Source organism: Rhineura floridana, chromosome 8, assembly GCF_030035675.1.
Source record: "Rhineura floridana isolate rRhiFlo1 chromosome 8, rRhiFlo1.hap2, whole genome shotgun sequence".
In the NCBI taxonomy this organism is placed as follows: Eukaryota; Metazoa; Chordata; class Lepidosauria; order Squamata; family Rhineuridae; genus Rhineura; species Rhineura floridana.
The window spans coordinates 21385147-21399492 of NC_084487.1; the positions used below are offsets into that span (position 1 = coordinate 21385147).

The 14346-nt window shown below is 42.5% G+C and overlaps 1 protein-coding gene across 13 annotated transcripts in view; it reads left to right on the top strand.

Moving 5' to 3' along the window:
- The window catches only part of SLC15A5 (solute carrier family 15 member 5), a 69253-nt gene that overhangs the window by 28933 nt on the left and 25974 nt on the right, over window positions 1-14346 (top strand). For all 13 annotated transcript variants that reach the window (XM_061638488.1, XM_061638490.1, XM_061638485.1 and 10 more), the window contains 2 exons: window positions 5726-5946; window positions 8726-8912. In XM_061638488.1, coding sequence (XP_061494472.1) covers window positions 5726-5946; window positions 8726-8912 — 408 coding nt within the window. The remainder of the gene's footprint in view (window positions 1-5725; window positions 5947-8725; window positions 8913-14346) is intronic.

The window sequence follows — 14346 nt, forward strand, 5'->3', positions numbered from 1 at the left end:
TCAGTAAAATAGATGTTCTTAAGAGTGCATGCTTTGGCAATTCTCACTGGCATGGTCTCAATGAGGCAGGGCTAGCAATGTAGAATACTAAAGTCGCTAGATGTTTGGCTTGGAAAAGGATTGATAGATGGACAAGGAAGAGTCTGGCAGAGTTCTGAAGACTATCTGAGATCCCACCTGCATTGTACATTTCAAGCAGTATCATTCCACTTTGAACAGACATAGCTTCCCCCAAAGAATCCTGGGAACTGTAGTTAAGGATGCTGTAGTTAAGCATGGTTTAACAATCAGTCCCTCTTTCCCAGGGAACTCTGAGAACAGTAGTTGTGTAAGGGAAATAGGGGTCTCCTAATAACTCTCAGGGACCTTAACAAACTACCATTCTCAGGATTCTTTGGGGGATACCCTGGCTGTTTAATAATAATAATAATAATTTGCTACAGAAATTTAAAATATGGTATTAAAAACATTAAAACGTATTACATTCACAGGAGTAGGGTGGATCCTGAAAACAAACATCTCAGGTGCCGAAGGCCAGGGTAAAGAAGTGTGTCTTTAGCATTTGCTGAAAACTGTATAGAGAAGTTGCCAGATGCCCCTCTGTAGGAAGGGAATTCCACAGCTTAGGGGATGCCACAGAGAATGCCCTCTCCTGGGCCTCCAAACTTCTGTGGGTGGTGGAACTACCAAGAACGGCCCTTCTGCTGATCTTAACACCCGAGAGGTCCTGTAGGGGAGACAGTCTCTGCGATATCTGGGGCCTAAGTCATTTAAGGTTTTAAACACAAACACAGGCACCTTGGATTGGGCCTGGAAACAAACTGGCAACCAGTGTTTTAGAACACAGATTATAAAAGTTCTAAAAGCAACCCCAACCGGTAATCTGGCTGCTGCATTTAGAACAGTGTGATACTGTTTTAAATGTATAATGCAGATAGGGCCTATTTAAAAACCTCTCTAGTGGTATACAAAATACAAACAATAAAACTATCATAAAACAGAGAAATAACATAAAACCCAGAAAAATAGTATTATAAAAACAGGCTGTGGGCATACTTGTCGCTTCAAAAGCAGCAGGAATGGTTGTTCTGGCTGCATTTGACCTCAGCTGGACACACCTCCCTTCCCCACAGCTGACTTCAGACCACAGCAAAGTGCTGTGCCAATTCCTGTCTTCTGCTGAGACTACAACAAAGTGTTTCCATTGGCCACACATGGAAGGGCAATGGGTTGAACTACCAATCATTTGTAAAATCTGTCTGAAGCTGTATTTTAAAAAAAACACCACTGGTTTTTTTTCTTAATAGTTTCTCTTTTAGGATACAGTTTGAATATGGTATCATTAGGTCCTTTCCACATCTTCTTAATAGCTAAGTTTATAACCTTGTTATGGCTTCTTCTAATCAGATGAGTCGTCTAGAATTCTCCCCCAAGTCAATAATTTCATAGGTGACCTTAAAGAAATGATTGTATTTTATTTTAAGGTAGTTTTTTCTCTCTCTCTTCAAATGTGGGCCATGCATATGTCAAGCAGGGATTTCATTTGCATTCTTTCACCTAGCTATCATTTTGACAATTGGCAGTTGACCAAAGACTGGGAGAAGAGTGGAAAATCATCTAGAGAGCCATGTAGACTTTTTAAGAACTGTAATTAAGTAACAGAGATTAGTTCAAGGTCAGAGGAGTAGAATATTGGAGCCAAGATTTTCAGAAAAGTGAGAAGAAAGATATTGCTGGTAAAACATTTTAAAACTGTTCCTGTAGTTTTGCCACCAGATTCCAACAACTATGTTTATGCATGGCTGCCTACGTATTTCATAGGTGCCTTATCTGGAGCCCTGGGCAAACTCCAGTGTATATATGGAGCTCCAGTGCAAACACACACAAAGAGCTGCAGTACAAAGCATAGTACCTAATTTGATAGAAGTTTACTTGGTTTTTATTCTTGTTCTCGAAATGTACAGAGAATTGATCCTGGGTGTTCTCTAGATTGCCGTGAAAACCAGAAAACTTAAGAGTGAAAAGCTACGCTTGTACCTCCAGCAGAGGAAATTGCAGGTGCTATAGATTGGAATCTTTCCTGGAATCAGTTGATTCAGGAAAACCAATCCTATGCTTCTATATTGCTGCAAAACTTGATCTGTGCTCTCGGTCTGGGCAGCAGTGGTGGGTGGTGGTTCCCTGTCAGTGGGGTGGTGGAATCCTCTCTGGGTTTTAGTTCAACCATTCAAGGAGTTGTCCAAGTTGCTTAAAACCCAGAATGGATTCCACTGCCCCACTGACATGGAGCCACCGGCTGCCATTGCTGGGCAGTATCATGGAGCAAAGCCACTTGGCTGCCCAACTGCACATATTAACTTTTTCCTGCTGTTTTTTTGTGGCTCAGTGTGCGAAACTTAGGCCCAGGGGCCAAATAGAGCCCTCCAGACCTCTCTATATGGCCCTCAGAACTGTCCCCATCACCCCCACTGCCTCTGCCTCACACCCATAGAATCATAGAATCATAGAGTTGGAAGGGGCCTTCTAGGCCATCGAGTCCAACCCCCTGCTCACAGCAGGAAATCCACAGCTAGAGCATCTCCGGCAGATAGCTGTCCAGCCTCTGCTTGAAGACATCCAGTGAAGGGGATCCCACCACCTCCCTAGGCAGTCGGTTCCATTGCCGAACCGCCCTTACTGTCAAGAAGTTCCTTCTAATATCCAATCTGAATCTACGCTCCTGCAACTTAAAACCATTAGACCTAGTCCTACCCTCTGGGGCAGCAGAGAACAAATCTGTACCCTCCTCTATGTGACAGCCCTTCAGGTACTTAAAGAGTGCAATCATATCACCCCTCAGCCTTCTCTTCACCAGACTGAACATGCCAAGTTCCTTCAACCTTTCCTCATAAGACTTGTTCTCCATACCGGCTATCATCCTTGTCGCCCTCTTCTGAACCCGCTCTAACTTGTCTATATCTTTCTTAAAATGAGGCGCCCAGAACTGAACGCAGTATTCCAGATGAGGCCTGACCAATGCAGACTATAGTGGGACTATTACTTCCCTCAACCTGGAAACTATAGCTCTGTTTATGCAGCCCAAAACCACGTTTGCCTTTTTTGCCGCAGCATCACACTGCTGGGTCATGTTCAACTTGCGATCCACTACAATTCCAAGGTCCTTCTCACATGCACTACTGCTAAGCCGGGTATTTCCCATCCTGTACCCGTGCATCTTGTTTTTGTGGCCTAAATGCAGAATCCTGCATTTGTCTTTATTGAATGTCATTTTATTAATTTCAGCCCAATTTTCTAGTCTATCCAGGTCCCTTTGGATTTTATTCCTGTCTTCCATTGTGTTAGCTATCCCTCCCAGTTTCGTATCATCCGCAAACTTCATAAGGCTTCCCTCCACCCCATCATCTAAGTCATTGATAAAAATGTTGAAGAGTATCGGCCCCAGGACAGAACCCTGTGGCACTCCACTAGAGACCTCCTTCCAGTCCGAAGTAGAGCCACCGGCGACCACTCTTTGAGTACGGTTTTCCAACCAGTTGTGAATCCACCTGACAGTATTTCCATCTAGTCCGCATTTGACGAGTTTGCTAATCAAAAGGTCGTGGGGGACTTTGTCAAACGCTTTGCTGAAATCTAGATAGATGACATCTACAGCATTTCCACCATCTACTAAGCTAGTGACCCGATCAAAAAAAGAGATGAGATTAGTTTGACAGGATTTTTTCTTGACAAACCCATGCTGGCTCCTTCTAATCACAGTATTGTCATCTAGATAGTTGCCAATGGACTCTTTTATTATCCGTTCTAATATCTTTCCCGGTATTGAAGTCAGACTGACCAGCCTGTAATTCCCCAGATCTTCTTTTTTACCCTTTTTAAAGAGCAGGATGACGTTTGCCCGTCTCCAATCCTCTGGCACCTCTCCCGTTCTCCAGGATTTCTCAAAGATGATGGCAAGAGGTTCCGAGAGTACATCCGCAAGTTCCTTCAATACTCTGGGATGCAGTTCATCAGGCCCTGGAGATTTGAACTCACTTAGGTTAACTAGGTATTTCCTGACTATCTCCTTATCAATCTCAAACTGCAGTCCCGACCCCTTACTGAGATTGCTACTGATGCAAGGTTGCACACTGTTCCCTTTTTGGGAGAAAACAGAGGCAAAATAGGTGTTGAGCAGTTCTGCTTTTTCCTCGTTATCTGTCAACATTTTGCCATCCTCCTTGAGCAGTAGTCCCACCGTTTCCTTGGTCTTTCTCTTGCTTCGAACATATCTGAAAAACCCCTTTTTGTTGTTCCTCGCTTCCCTCGCCAGCCTCAGCTCATTCTGGGTTTTAGCTTTCCTTACGCTATTCCTGCAAGCCCGAGCCGCTCGTCGGTACTCTTCCTTGGTGATGCGTCCTTCCTTCCATTCTTTATACATGCTCTTTTTTACTTTTACCTCCTCCACTAGTCTTCCATGTAGCCACATTGGCTTTTTCCGATGTCTTCCATTTTTCTTCCTCTTTGGAATTGTTTGCGATTGCGCTTTTTGTAATACGTTCTTCATGAACTCCCACGCTTCTTGGGCTCCTTTTTTCTTTAGTCTATCTAGCCACGGGATCCTACCCATCATTTCCCTGAGCTTGCTAAAATCAGCTTTCCTGAAATCCAAGGTCCATGTTTGACTATATTCTTCTTTGGCTTTCCCCAGAATCCCGAATTCCAGCATTACGTGGTCACTTTCCCCCAAGGTACCGACCATTTAAATTCCCGTGACCAATTCGTCCGTGTTAGTTAAGATCAGGTCCAGGATTGCCAATCCCCTTGTTCCTTCTTCTACTTTTTGAAAGAGGAAATTATCAGCAAGGCCCATCAGGAATTTGTTGGAGGCTTTGTGCTTCGCAGAGTTTGTCTCCCAGCAGATATCCGGGTAGTTGAAGTTCCCCATCACTACTACTTCTTGCCTCCTTGAGATTTCAGAGATTTGTTTGAGAAAGGCCTCGTCTACCACCTCTTCTTGGCCAGGGGGTCTGCAGTAGACACCTACTACCATGTCGGTTTTATTTGTTTCTCCATTTATTTTTACCCAAATGGTCTCTGTCGGACCACTTTGTTCGCTCTCTTGGATTTCCATAGAGGTGTATTTGTCTTTGACATATAACGCTACTCCCCCTCCTTTTCTGTTGCTTCTATTCTTTCTGTAGAGTTTATATCCTTGAATGGCTATATTCCAATCATGGGAGTCATCCCACCAAGTTTCTGTTATCCCTATGAAGTCATATTTGCCTTGATGCACTAAGACTTCAAGCTCCCCTTGCTTGTTTCCCAAGCTCCCAAGTGTTTTTGCCAGGCTGGAGGTGTCTTTGAACTCTGATTAATGCCTCTTGCTTCTCTGGATGGGGGATAGAGAGAGATGTGTGAGTGTGTATATGCTTCACCCACTTTTACCTCTGGCCCGTTCACCACTAGTATGTGGCCCTCAGAAGGTTTCCCAAAAGGGAATGTGGCCCTCAGGCTAAAACTGTTCCCCACGCCTGCTGAAGCTGCTTCCTGTTGCATTCTACCACTTTACCCTTTAGCTAGACATGATGGCATTGGCATCCTGTCTGATTTATAAACTCTTTCCCACCCCATCTCCTATTCAGCTTGGCCACTTAAGCACTTTCTGGTTCAGAGTTCCTTACGCTTACAATTTTCACAAGTGCAAGGACTCCGTTGTGATACATGGACTTATCTCACTTTTCCATAGGTAGTTGCCCATTGACCGTCTGTGGCGTAGTTGCTAATGCACTGAAAGTGTGCTGTGTAAAATGTCGCTACTTCAGTGAGGGCATCGCAAACTGGCTAGACCATGCCAAGGAAAACTATGGTGGCCAGTACAGTGAAACTCAAGTGGAAAGCACAAAATCACTTGTCCGTCTCTTTCCCCTGTTTGCCTTCCAAATCCTCTACAGGATATGTGTTGTACAGGTGAGTGAGTGGCTCTTTTGGTTCTAAATCTAAAAGCTCTTGTAATTTTGAAGGCTGATCATGCCATTGTGTTCTACAAGGAACTATCCTTGAAAGCTCTTTAGAGTTGCAACTAGGGCAATGGATGTGCAGTAGGAGATTTTGAAGGCAGTTGGAAGGATTTACCAACTCAATTGTTAAGTGCCCTCTGCAGGGGAATATGATGATAAAAAGGTGAACTAAAATAATCAAGAAGAGCCAGTGTGGCGTACTGGTTAGAGTGTTGGACTATGACTTGGGAGACCAGGGTTCAAATCCCCACACAGCCATGAAGCTCACTGGGTGACCTTGGCCCAGTAACTGTCTCTCGGCCTCAGAGGAAGGCAATGGTAAACACCCTCTGAATACTGCTTACCATGAAAACCCTTATTCATAGGGTCGCCATAAGTCAGAATCAACTTGAAGGCAGTCCATCTCCATTTCAAAATAATCAAGAGGTTGGAGAGTATCTTCCAATGAGAAATGTCTAAAGTGCTTGCAACTTTTTAGTGTTGAAAAAAAAAGAGTAGGATAATGGTGGTTTATAAAATTAGGACTGGAAATGGAGAAAGGGATTTGTCCCTCACCCACCACTCATTTGGAGTCCTGAAGTGATGGAGACTGGCAATAACTTCAGCAGTGATAAAAGGATGTGCTTCATACAATGCATAACTTGAACTGATAAACTTCATTTTCATAGAATAAGGTGATGGCTCCTAGGTTTATTTCTTTAAAAAAAGAACTAAAGAAATTCATGGAAGGGAGGTCTGTGTAAAAGACTCAGTCCAAGCAGTGGTTTTTTATCAGCCTTTTAACCTTGTACCCACAGCTGGCTCCCTATTAAAATCCCAAAATGATCATCAACAGCTGCCGCCACCCTAAATGAGCCTTAATTATTAATACTTTTCCTTCTGCCCTCTAGGCATTTGTGGCTGCCTCAGTTCCTCTTAAAACCAAAATATCTGCTTACGAGTAGCATATAGCACAGCAGAGCATCTCAGCATGTAGGTCAGAGGAGAGATTTAAATCATACGCACATTAATGCAATAGATATTAATGCCACCCTGGGCTCCTACTGGGAGGAAGGGCGGGATATAAATCTAATACATAAATAAATAAAATAAAAATAAGTTTATTATTTGGAGATTGGATCCCTTGGAATTCAAAACATAGCAGGAATGTAAGCATGTTTAAAGCTGGCTTTGAAAAACACATTTTATAACAATGGTATAAAACAGGGATGGGGAACCTTTTTGACCTAGCTGATCCTTATCTCCCTCTGCCCCCATGGGCCAAGTTTAACAAGTGCATGGGACCCACCTGTCAAAATCCCTTGTGCACTGCTTTCCAAACACCTGACAACCACCTGGTTATCAGGTATTTGGGAAAGTGCTGCACAAACTGTTTGCAAGCCCTGTGCTCAGTGCTTCCCCCTGCTGGCAAAGCATTTTGCACAATGGTTACCAAGCACCAATAGCCAACATTGTTAGGAACTTGGGAAGCACAGCACACCAGAGCTTTTCAGGTACTGCCGGTCAGCTAAGCCCCATCTTTATCTGTCCCACAAATGTAAATGTACTGCTCTCAAGTTGATTCCGACTTATGGCGACCCTATGAATAGGGTTTTCATCAGGCTGAGAGGCAGTGACTGGCCCAAGGTCACCCAGTGAGCTTCATGGCTATGTGGGGTTTCGAACCCTGGTCTCCCAGGTTGTAGTCCAACTCCTTAACCACTACATCACACTGGCTCACACCTGATGTCATATCTCAGGTATAAGGTAGGTGGCCCTTGCTTGTTCAAAAATGGGGAGGGTTGGTGGTCCCCAGCCCTGCTATAAACTAATAAAGATTCAGTTTTCTAAAAGCCCTCTGTAATGTTAGCATAATACCACTCTCTGTTTGGAGTAACACCAGCAAAGCTGTGCATTCTCAGCAGGCATCTGGAGAAAGAAAAAGTAAGGAGATCAAAGGGAGGTGGAGAGCCTATCAGCACTGAGCAATGGAGTATCTTCCCCAAGGATGTGAACCAATCTAATAAGATGGCAAAGGGCAGGGCTTGTGAAAAGCCAATGAAGGAATACTATGCCAGTAAGAGCTTTCCATCCTTCTGCACTGCTCATGACTGATTTGAATCTAAATATTAAGTTAAGCACAAAGTAGATCAGAACAAAAGAATTTCTACCTGCCACTTCTCCCAAGCAGACTCATAGCCATCCTGGCTAGTGAAAAACGAAATGGACTGCCTTCAAGTTGATTCCGACTTATGGCAACCCTATGAATAGAGTTTTCATGGTAAGTGGTATTCAGAGGGGGTTTACCATTGCCTTCCTCTGAGGCTGAGAGGAAGTGACTGGCCCAAGATCACCTAGTGAGCTTCATGGTTGTGTGGGGATTCAAACCCTGGTCTTCCGGGTCGTAGTCCAACAGCTTAACCACTACACCACACTGGCTAGTACTGGCTAGTAGCACCTGCAAAAATTCCTCTTCTACACAACTCTTGCTGAGATTCCTTCTTCCATACTGCTATTAAAGGTGCAGGAGCCTTGCCGCTGTTTTAGAACCGTAATTTGTGTGTTGCGCTGGCTTTTGTCATCTTGTGCCCACTTCGGCCGTGGCTTTCTCATTTCTTCTGTATTGGCCTAGATTAAAGCAAGCCCCTTTCAAATGGGTATAAACAAAACGGAGAAAACTGTTCCCCCTATAAACAGAAGCACACTGGGCCAACAAGCAAATGTTAAGCTGTTTTTCCCTTTCAACATAGATACCGTCAGGATATTATCTGCAGACAATGAATTCGAATTTGAATTTGAATGGATTTCTCTTGCCGATAGCAGCCATGAATGTGATAAGCATTGTGCCGTTATTAATTCTGGCTCCTGTGCTGGAGTGTCTCAGCACTTGTCTCTTTCATGCCAAAGGAAGTGGATGGTCCCCTACTGTCTGTATTGGTGAGTACTCAAAAATAAGATAACATGCTGGCTTCTGCTGATCAGAGCTATTGCTTTTGTGCTTGTTGGCAGCACCCAAACAGTACTGTAAATTTATTAATTGTTTTGGACTGATGTGGAGGACGTGTTAACTAAAATGATTAGGTGTAATTGACTGTGGCTTCATTTATACTTACCTATCCCTAACTGTGGGTCAAGAGCTATATTGCTTATTTCAATATTTATTTATATGTTGCATTTCTATCCTGCTTTTCCTTCAAGGACTGAAAGATTGTCTTCCCTTATATATCCAGTTAATCACTGCTCTCTGCAGGTGAGGGTCTCCTGCAGATATCATCTTATGAGGAGGTCCATTCCACATAACATAGGAAACGGACCTATCATGTTGTTGCATCTACCCTTTGGAATTCCCTCTCTTTAAATATTAGACAAGCATCAACTCTGTTATTATTTTTGGCACCTACTGAAGGCCTTCCTCTTTCAACAAGCCTTTTAAGTAGAGATCTTATCCCAATCTGCGTCTGTTGGAATTACTTTTTTAGATGTTTTTAAAGCTTTTTTAAAAATACATTTTTAAAGATGCTTTGTTTTAAGATGTTTTAAAGTGCTTTGGTTTCTAAGGTGTTTTAGAGATTTTTAGTGTTTTCGTTTGCCTCCCTGGACTCCTTCTAGGAGGAAGAGCGGGATATAAACTTAATAACTAAGTTAGTTAGTTAGTTAGTTAGTTGGCATACATGTTTCTCTCTCTCTTCATTTCCATTGCCTGAGCAATTGAGCTGAATTGAATTGAATTGAAACTTTATTTTTACCCCACCCTTTTTCCAAACTGGAACTCAGGGTGGCTTACAAATAGAACTACATGTAGTTAAAAACATAGAAAAACATACAATTAAAATACAATTAAACTATGCGCAACCTTAAAACCGTGAAAGGCACTTAAAAATCTAAAAACAATTTAAAATAATACAAATAATAATATAAAACAATAAAACAAGCCTTGTAAAGCCCAATCCTAAACACCTTCTATCCCAAAAGCCTGTCGGAATAAAAAAGTCTTTACTTGCCGACGGAAGGATGGCAAGGAGGGGGCCATTCGTGCCTCCCTAGGAAGGGAGTATGTATTGTTTAAGTTGGAAAAATTATTAATTTTTTTATTTGCATTTATATTTTGCCTTTCCTCTAGGGAGTTCTGAGGCACCTTGTCGCCTCACAACAGTCCTGTAAGGTAGGCTAAGCTGAGAGAGAATGAGGTGCCCAAAGCTATCCGGTGAACTTGTGGCTGAGCAGAGATCTGATATTTTCTTGCAAGCCAGATGGAGAACTAGATTACTGGGCCACCAATATCAATTCTTCAAATAAATAAAACTAAACCTGTTTTTTCCACATCTAAGTCCAATGTTTTCCCAACCATGCCACACTGGCTTTGTTAAACACCACCTTGAGTTAGAAAGTACAAAGAATACTTCATTTGAAAAGGCGGGTCAAAGGAGACATGATAGAAGTGTATAAAATTATGCATGGCATTGAGAAAGTGGATAGAGAAAAGTTTTTCTCCCTCTCTCATAATACTAGAACTCATGGACATTCAAAGAAGCTGAATGTTGGAAGATTCAGGACAGACAAAAGGAAGTACTTCTTTACTCAGCGCATAGTTAAACTATGGAATTTGCTCCCACAAGATGCAGTAATGGCCATCAGCTTGGATGGCTTTAAAAGAAGATAAGACAAATTCATGGAGGACAGGGCTATCAATGGCTACTAGCCATGATGGCTGTGCTCTGACACCCTAGTCAGAGGCAGCATGCTTCTGAAAACCAGTTGCTGGAAGGAGGGGAGAGTGTTCTTGCACTCGGGTCCTGCTTGCGGGCTTCCCCCAGGCACCTGGTTGGCCACTGTGAGAACAGGATGCTGGACTAGATGGGCCACTGGCCTGATCCAGCAGGCTCTTCTTATGTTCTTATCTATTACGTAGATTTAAGATTCTGAAGGAAGCAGGGAGTGGCATCAGAGGTTGGCATGCTCAGGCAGCTGTCAGTGGCCCCCAGGCTCCCAAGGGTGCATTGCCAACCTTGCTGCTGCATGGTGCCATCAAAAGCAGTGGTGCTTTTCACTGGGAGCCAAGTTTGGACTGTGTTCCTAGGTGCTGTGCCACCTGCCATGTTACATTGCCCAAAATGCAACGCTCGACATGCCATCAACGTCTGCCTGAGCTGCCTTTTGATAACTAACCCAACACTGGGGGAAAACAAAAAGGAGCTGCTGAAAGCTTTAGAGGGGCTGAGGAAAGCTTCCTGGTGCTTTGCTTAAAACCCCCCACCGATCTACCAATAGAGTAAGACTAGAAGAATGTCATTAGGCTGAAAAATGGATCGCTTTTCAAGGAACAGTCTGCGAGCTTCTCAAGAGCCAGCAGTTGGAGAGAAGACAGTAGGGGCCAAACAATCCCAGTAGAACTGTATCTCTTCAGCAAGCTGAAAACCTGAACCTGCTGCAGTTCTAAAGCTCCAGACTGCAACCCCAGACTGTGTGTTCAATTATGTTTCATACTGGCTCATCTACTAAGCTGGAACCCCCAGGCACCTGAGTTTCCACTAGGATTATTGCAGCTCATTTGCGAAAAACCTAGCAGACTCTGGGACATCTGTGAGGGGCAGTGATTTTTCCCCCTTTACAGTATCACTCTTCTCTTTGTATTGATTTTACTCTTGAAGTAATACTACACACCACTGACATGTGAGCAGTGTGGCAAGTCACCCAGTCAAAATTGATTTCCAGCTTTTCAAGATGGGTGAGGGAAAAAAGCCTTCACAATGTACGACTGTGGCCTTTGTGTAATCCAAGGGTGACATAGGGTGGGACTTTTGTACATAACCTCACTAACATATACTTATATGTATATAATGAATACATGGTATCCCCAATCTCTGTGTATGGATGAGAAAGTTGGACAGTGAAAAAAGCGGATAAAAGAAAAATCCACTCATTTGAAATGTGGTGTTGGAGGAGAGCTGAGGTTATCATACTTTGGACACATAATGAGAAGACATGATTCACTAGAAAAGACAATAATACTGGGGAAAACAGAAGGGAGTAGAAAAAGAGGAAGGCCAAAGAAGAGATGGATTGATTCCATAAAGGAAGCCACAGACCTGAACTTACAAGATCTGAACAGGGTGGTTCATGACAGATGCTCTTGGAGGTTGCTGATTCATAGGGTCGCCATAAGTCGTGATCGACTTGAAGGCACATAACAACAACAACAAATGTATATTTAGACATTGTCTTCTAGGATTGACATGTATCATCTTCAGGCATCTTTATTTTGCATGCATGCATGCATGTTATTGTGCACCAATGATAGACCACTACACCACCCGTAATGCATGTGAATGTTGGTGGCATGTATGTACAAAGATATCTGAGGCCTATATATTGTGCAAACAAATACTAACATAGAAAGTAGAGTAACAAGAGGAGCAGATGCACTCTGACAGATGATCCTTTTTTTTTGGCTTGGAAATCTATGGTTTTGATGCAGACAAATAGATTTTGCAGCAGAATCAATTTAAATTCCCTAAGTCAGTCCAGCTGTTTTGGACTAGAAGACCTATCAGCCCCAATCAGCACAGCTGTGATGGCTGGACTTGATGTGAGTTGTAGTCCAAAACAGCTGGAAGGCACCAGGTTGGCAGAGACTGACCAGGTCGGCAAAGGCTACCCTAACTTTTCCCAGCTATTACTGCTCAGAGATGGGGTGAGTGAGACAGAAGAGAAATTACACTGATAGCTTTATCCTATGCATATCTACTCAGAAGTAAGTGCCATTTCAGTTCAGTCGGGCTTAGTCCTAGGAACGTGGATATAGAATGGCAGCCTGAATCTTGCAACCATCTGACATCATTTACACCAGGGATGGGGATCCTGTGGCTCTCTAGATGTTGATGGACTCCAGCTCCCATTAGCCCCCAGCCAGCATGGCCAATGGTCAGGGAAATTGGGAGATGAAGTCCATTGACATCTGGAGGATGACAGAGTTCCCATCCCTGCCTTAAATGCTCATTCTCTGGGAATCCTTCACATTGATGAAAGATCCAAGCCACTCAAATTGAGATTACCCTATACATACAGATAGAAGGAACTTTCCATTTCAGTCCTCTGTTTCTCATTTTTCCATTCTTAAGTTTGCCCCTCCACATTTTGGCATCAATATGTGAATGTTTTGATTAAAAATTCCTCATGAAAATTCTCGAGCATTTTGTATCATCCTGTCCCAAAAGTTCAAGTTTATCCTTTTACAAAAAGAACTAGTTCAGTGCAAGTTCATCAAAGTGAACTTTTTAGTTCATAAAATTTCATCTTGGGCAATTTGCATTCAGAGGAAGGCAGTGGTAAACCACCTCTGAATACTGCTTACCATGAAAACCCTATTCATAGGGTTGCCATAAGTCGTAATCGACTTGAAGGCAGTCCATTTCCATTTTCCATCTAATTTGTACTTCCTGGAACAACATGAGAACTGAAATGCAGCTGTTCTTTGGAATTTGCAGCTCTGAAAATTTTGCAGTGCAGGTCTCTCAAAAGAAGTATGTACAAAAATGTGTAAATTTGGGAAGTGTTTGTGTAAAAATCCAGATATATGTGAAAATAACATACAAAATGCATTATATTGGGGCAAATGTGCTTGTAAAAGTGTGTATCTGGCACAATTGTAAATATTAGAAGAAATGCACACTGAAATTTTGTGAAATGTTTTAATGGGATTGTTGTATGATTTAATTATGGATGTTTCAAATTTTAACGTCTGTATAACTAGTTTTTGTACTTTGCAAACTGCTTAGAAGTATATCTTGGTAGTGAGCAGAATACAAATTTATAGATAATGAAATGTGACAAATTTTCATGAGGATCTTTGTTTTAAAAAAATGGAAACACATGGAACTGCAGCAAAACTGAGCTTAAAGACTAGAGAAGCCAACATTGACATCTATCTCTATTTACAGGGTTGCTCTAAAGATTACACAGAGAATATGCACTAAGTGTTTTGATCAGTATTCACAGTGAACTCCTTCACTTGAGCAATGTTCACTGATAGTAGTACAAAAAATCTCTGAACTACACCTGAAAATAATTCCCATAATTGCCTGGTGAACTAGAGGTGAATTAACTTCATTTGTGGGTAGAATGTTGAACAATTTCTAGTTTACCTTCATGTCTGTTCCCTTCCCTTCCCCCCCTAGCAGGAGGTCCAGTCTCTTAGCTTTCATTTTTTTAAAAAGAAGTCAATCCGACATTTATAAAGAAAGTTAGAAAGCAAAACATAGAAGCAGTGTTCTGAAGCTTATTAAGCAGATATGGAGGCACTGCTGCTGTTAAGGACACTTAGTCACTGTTGCTGAACAATCAGAAGGAAGGAATATGAGGCATTGTCTCTATC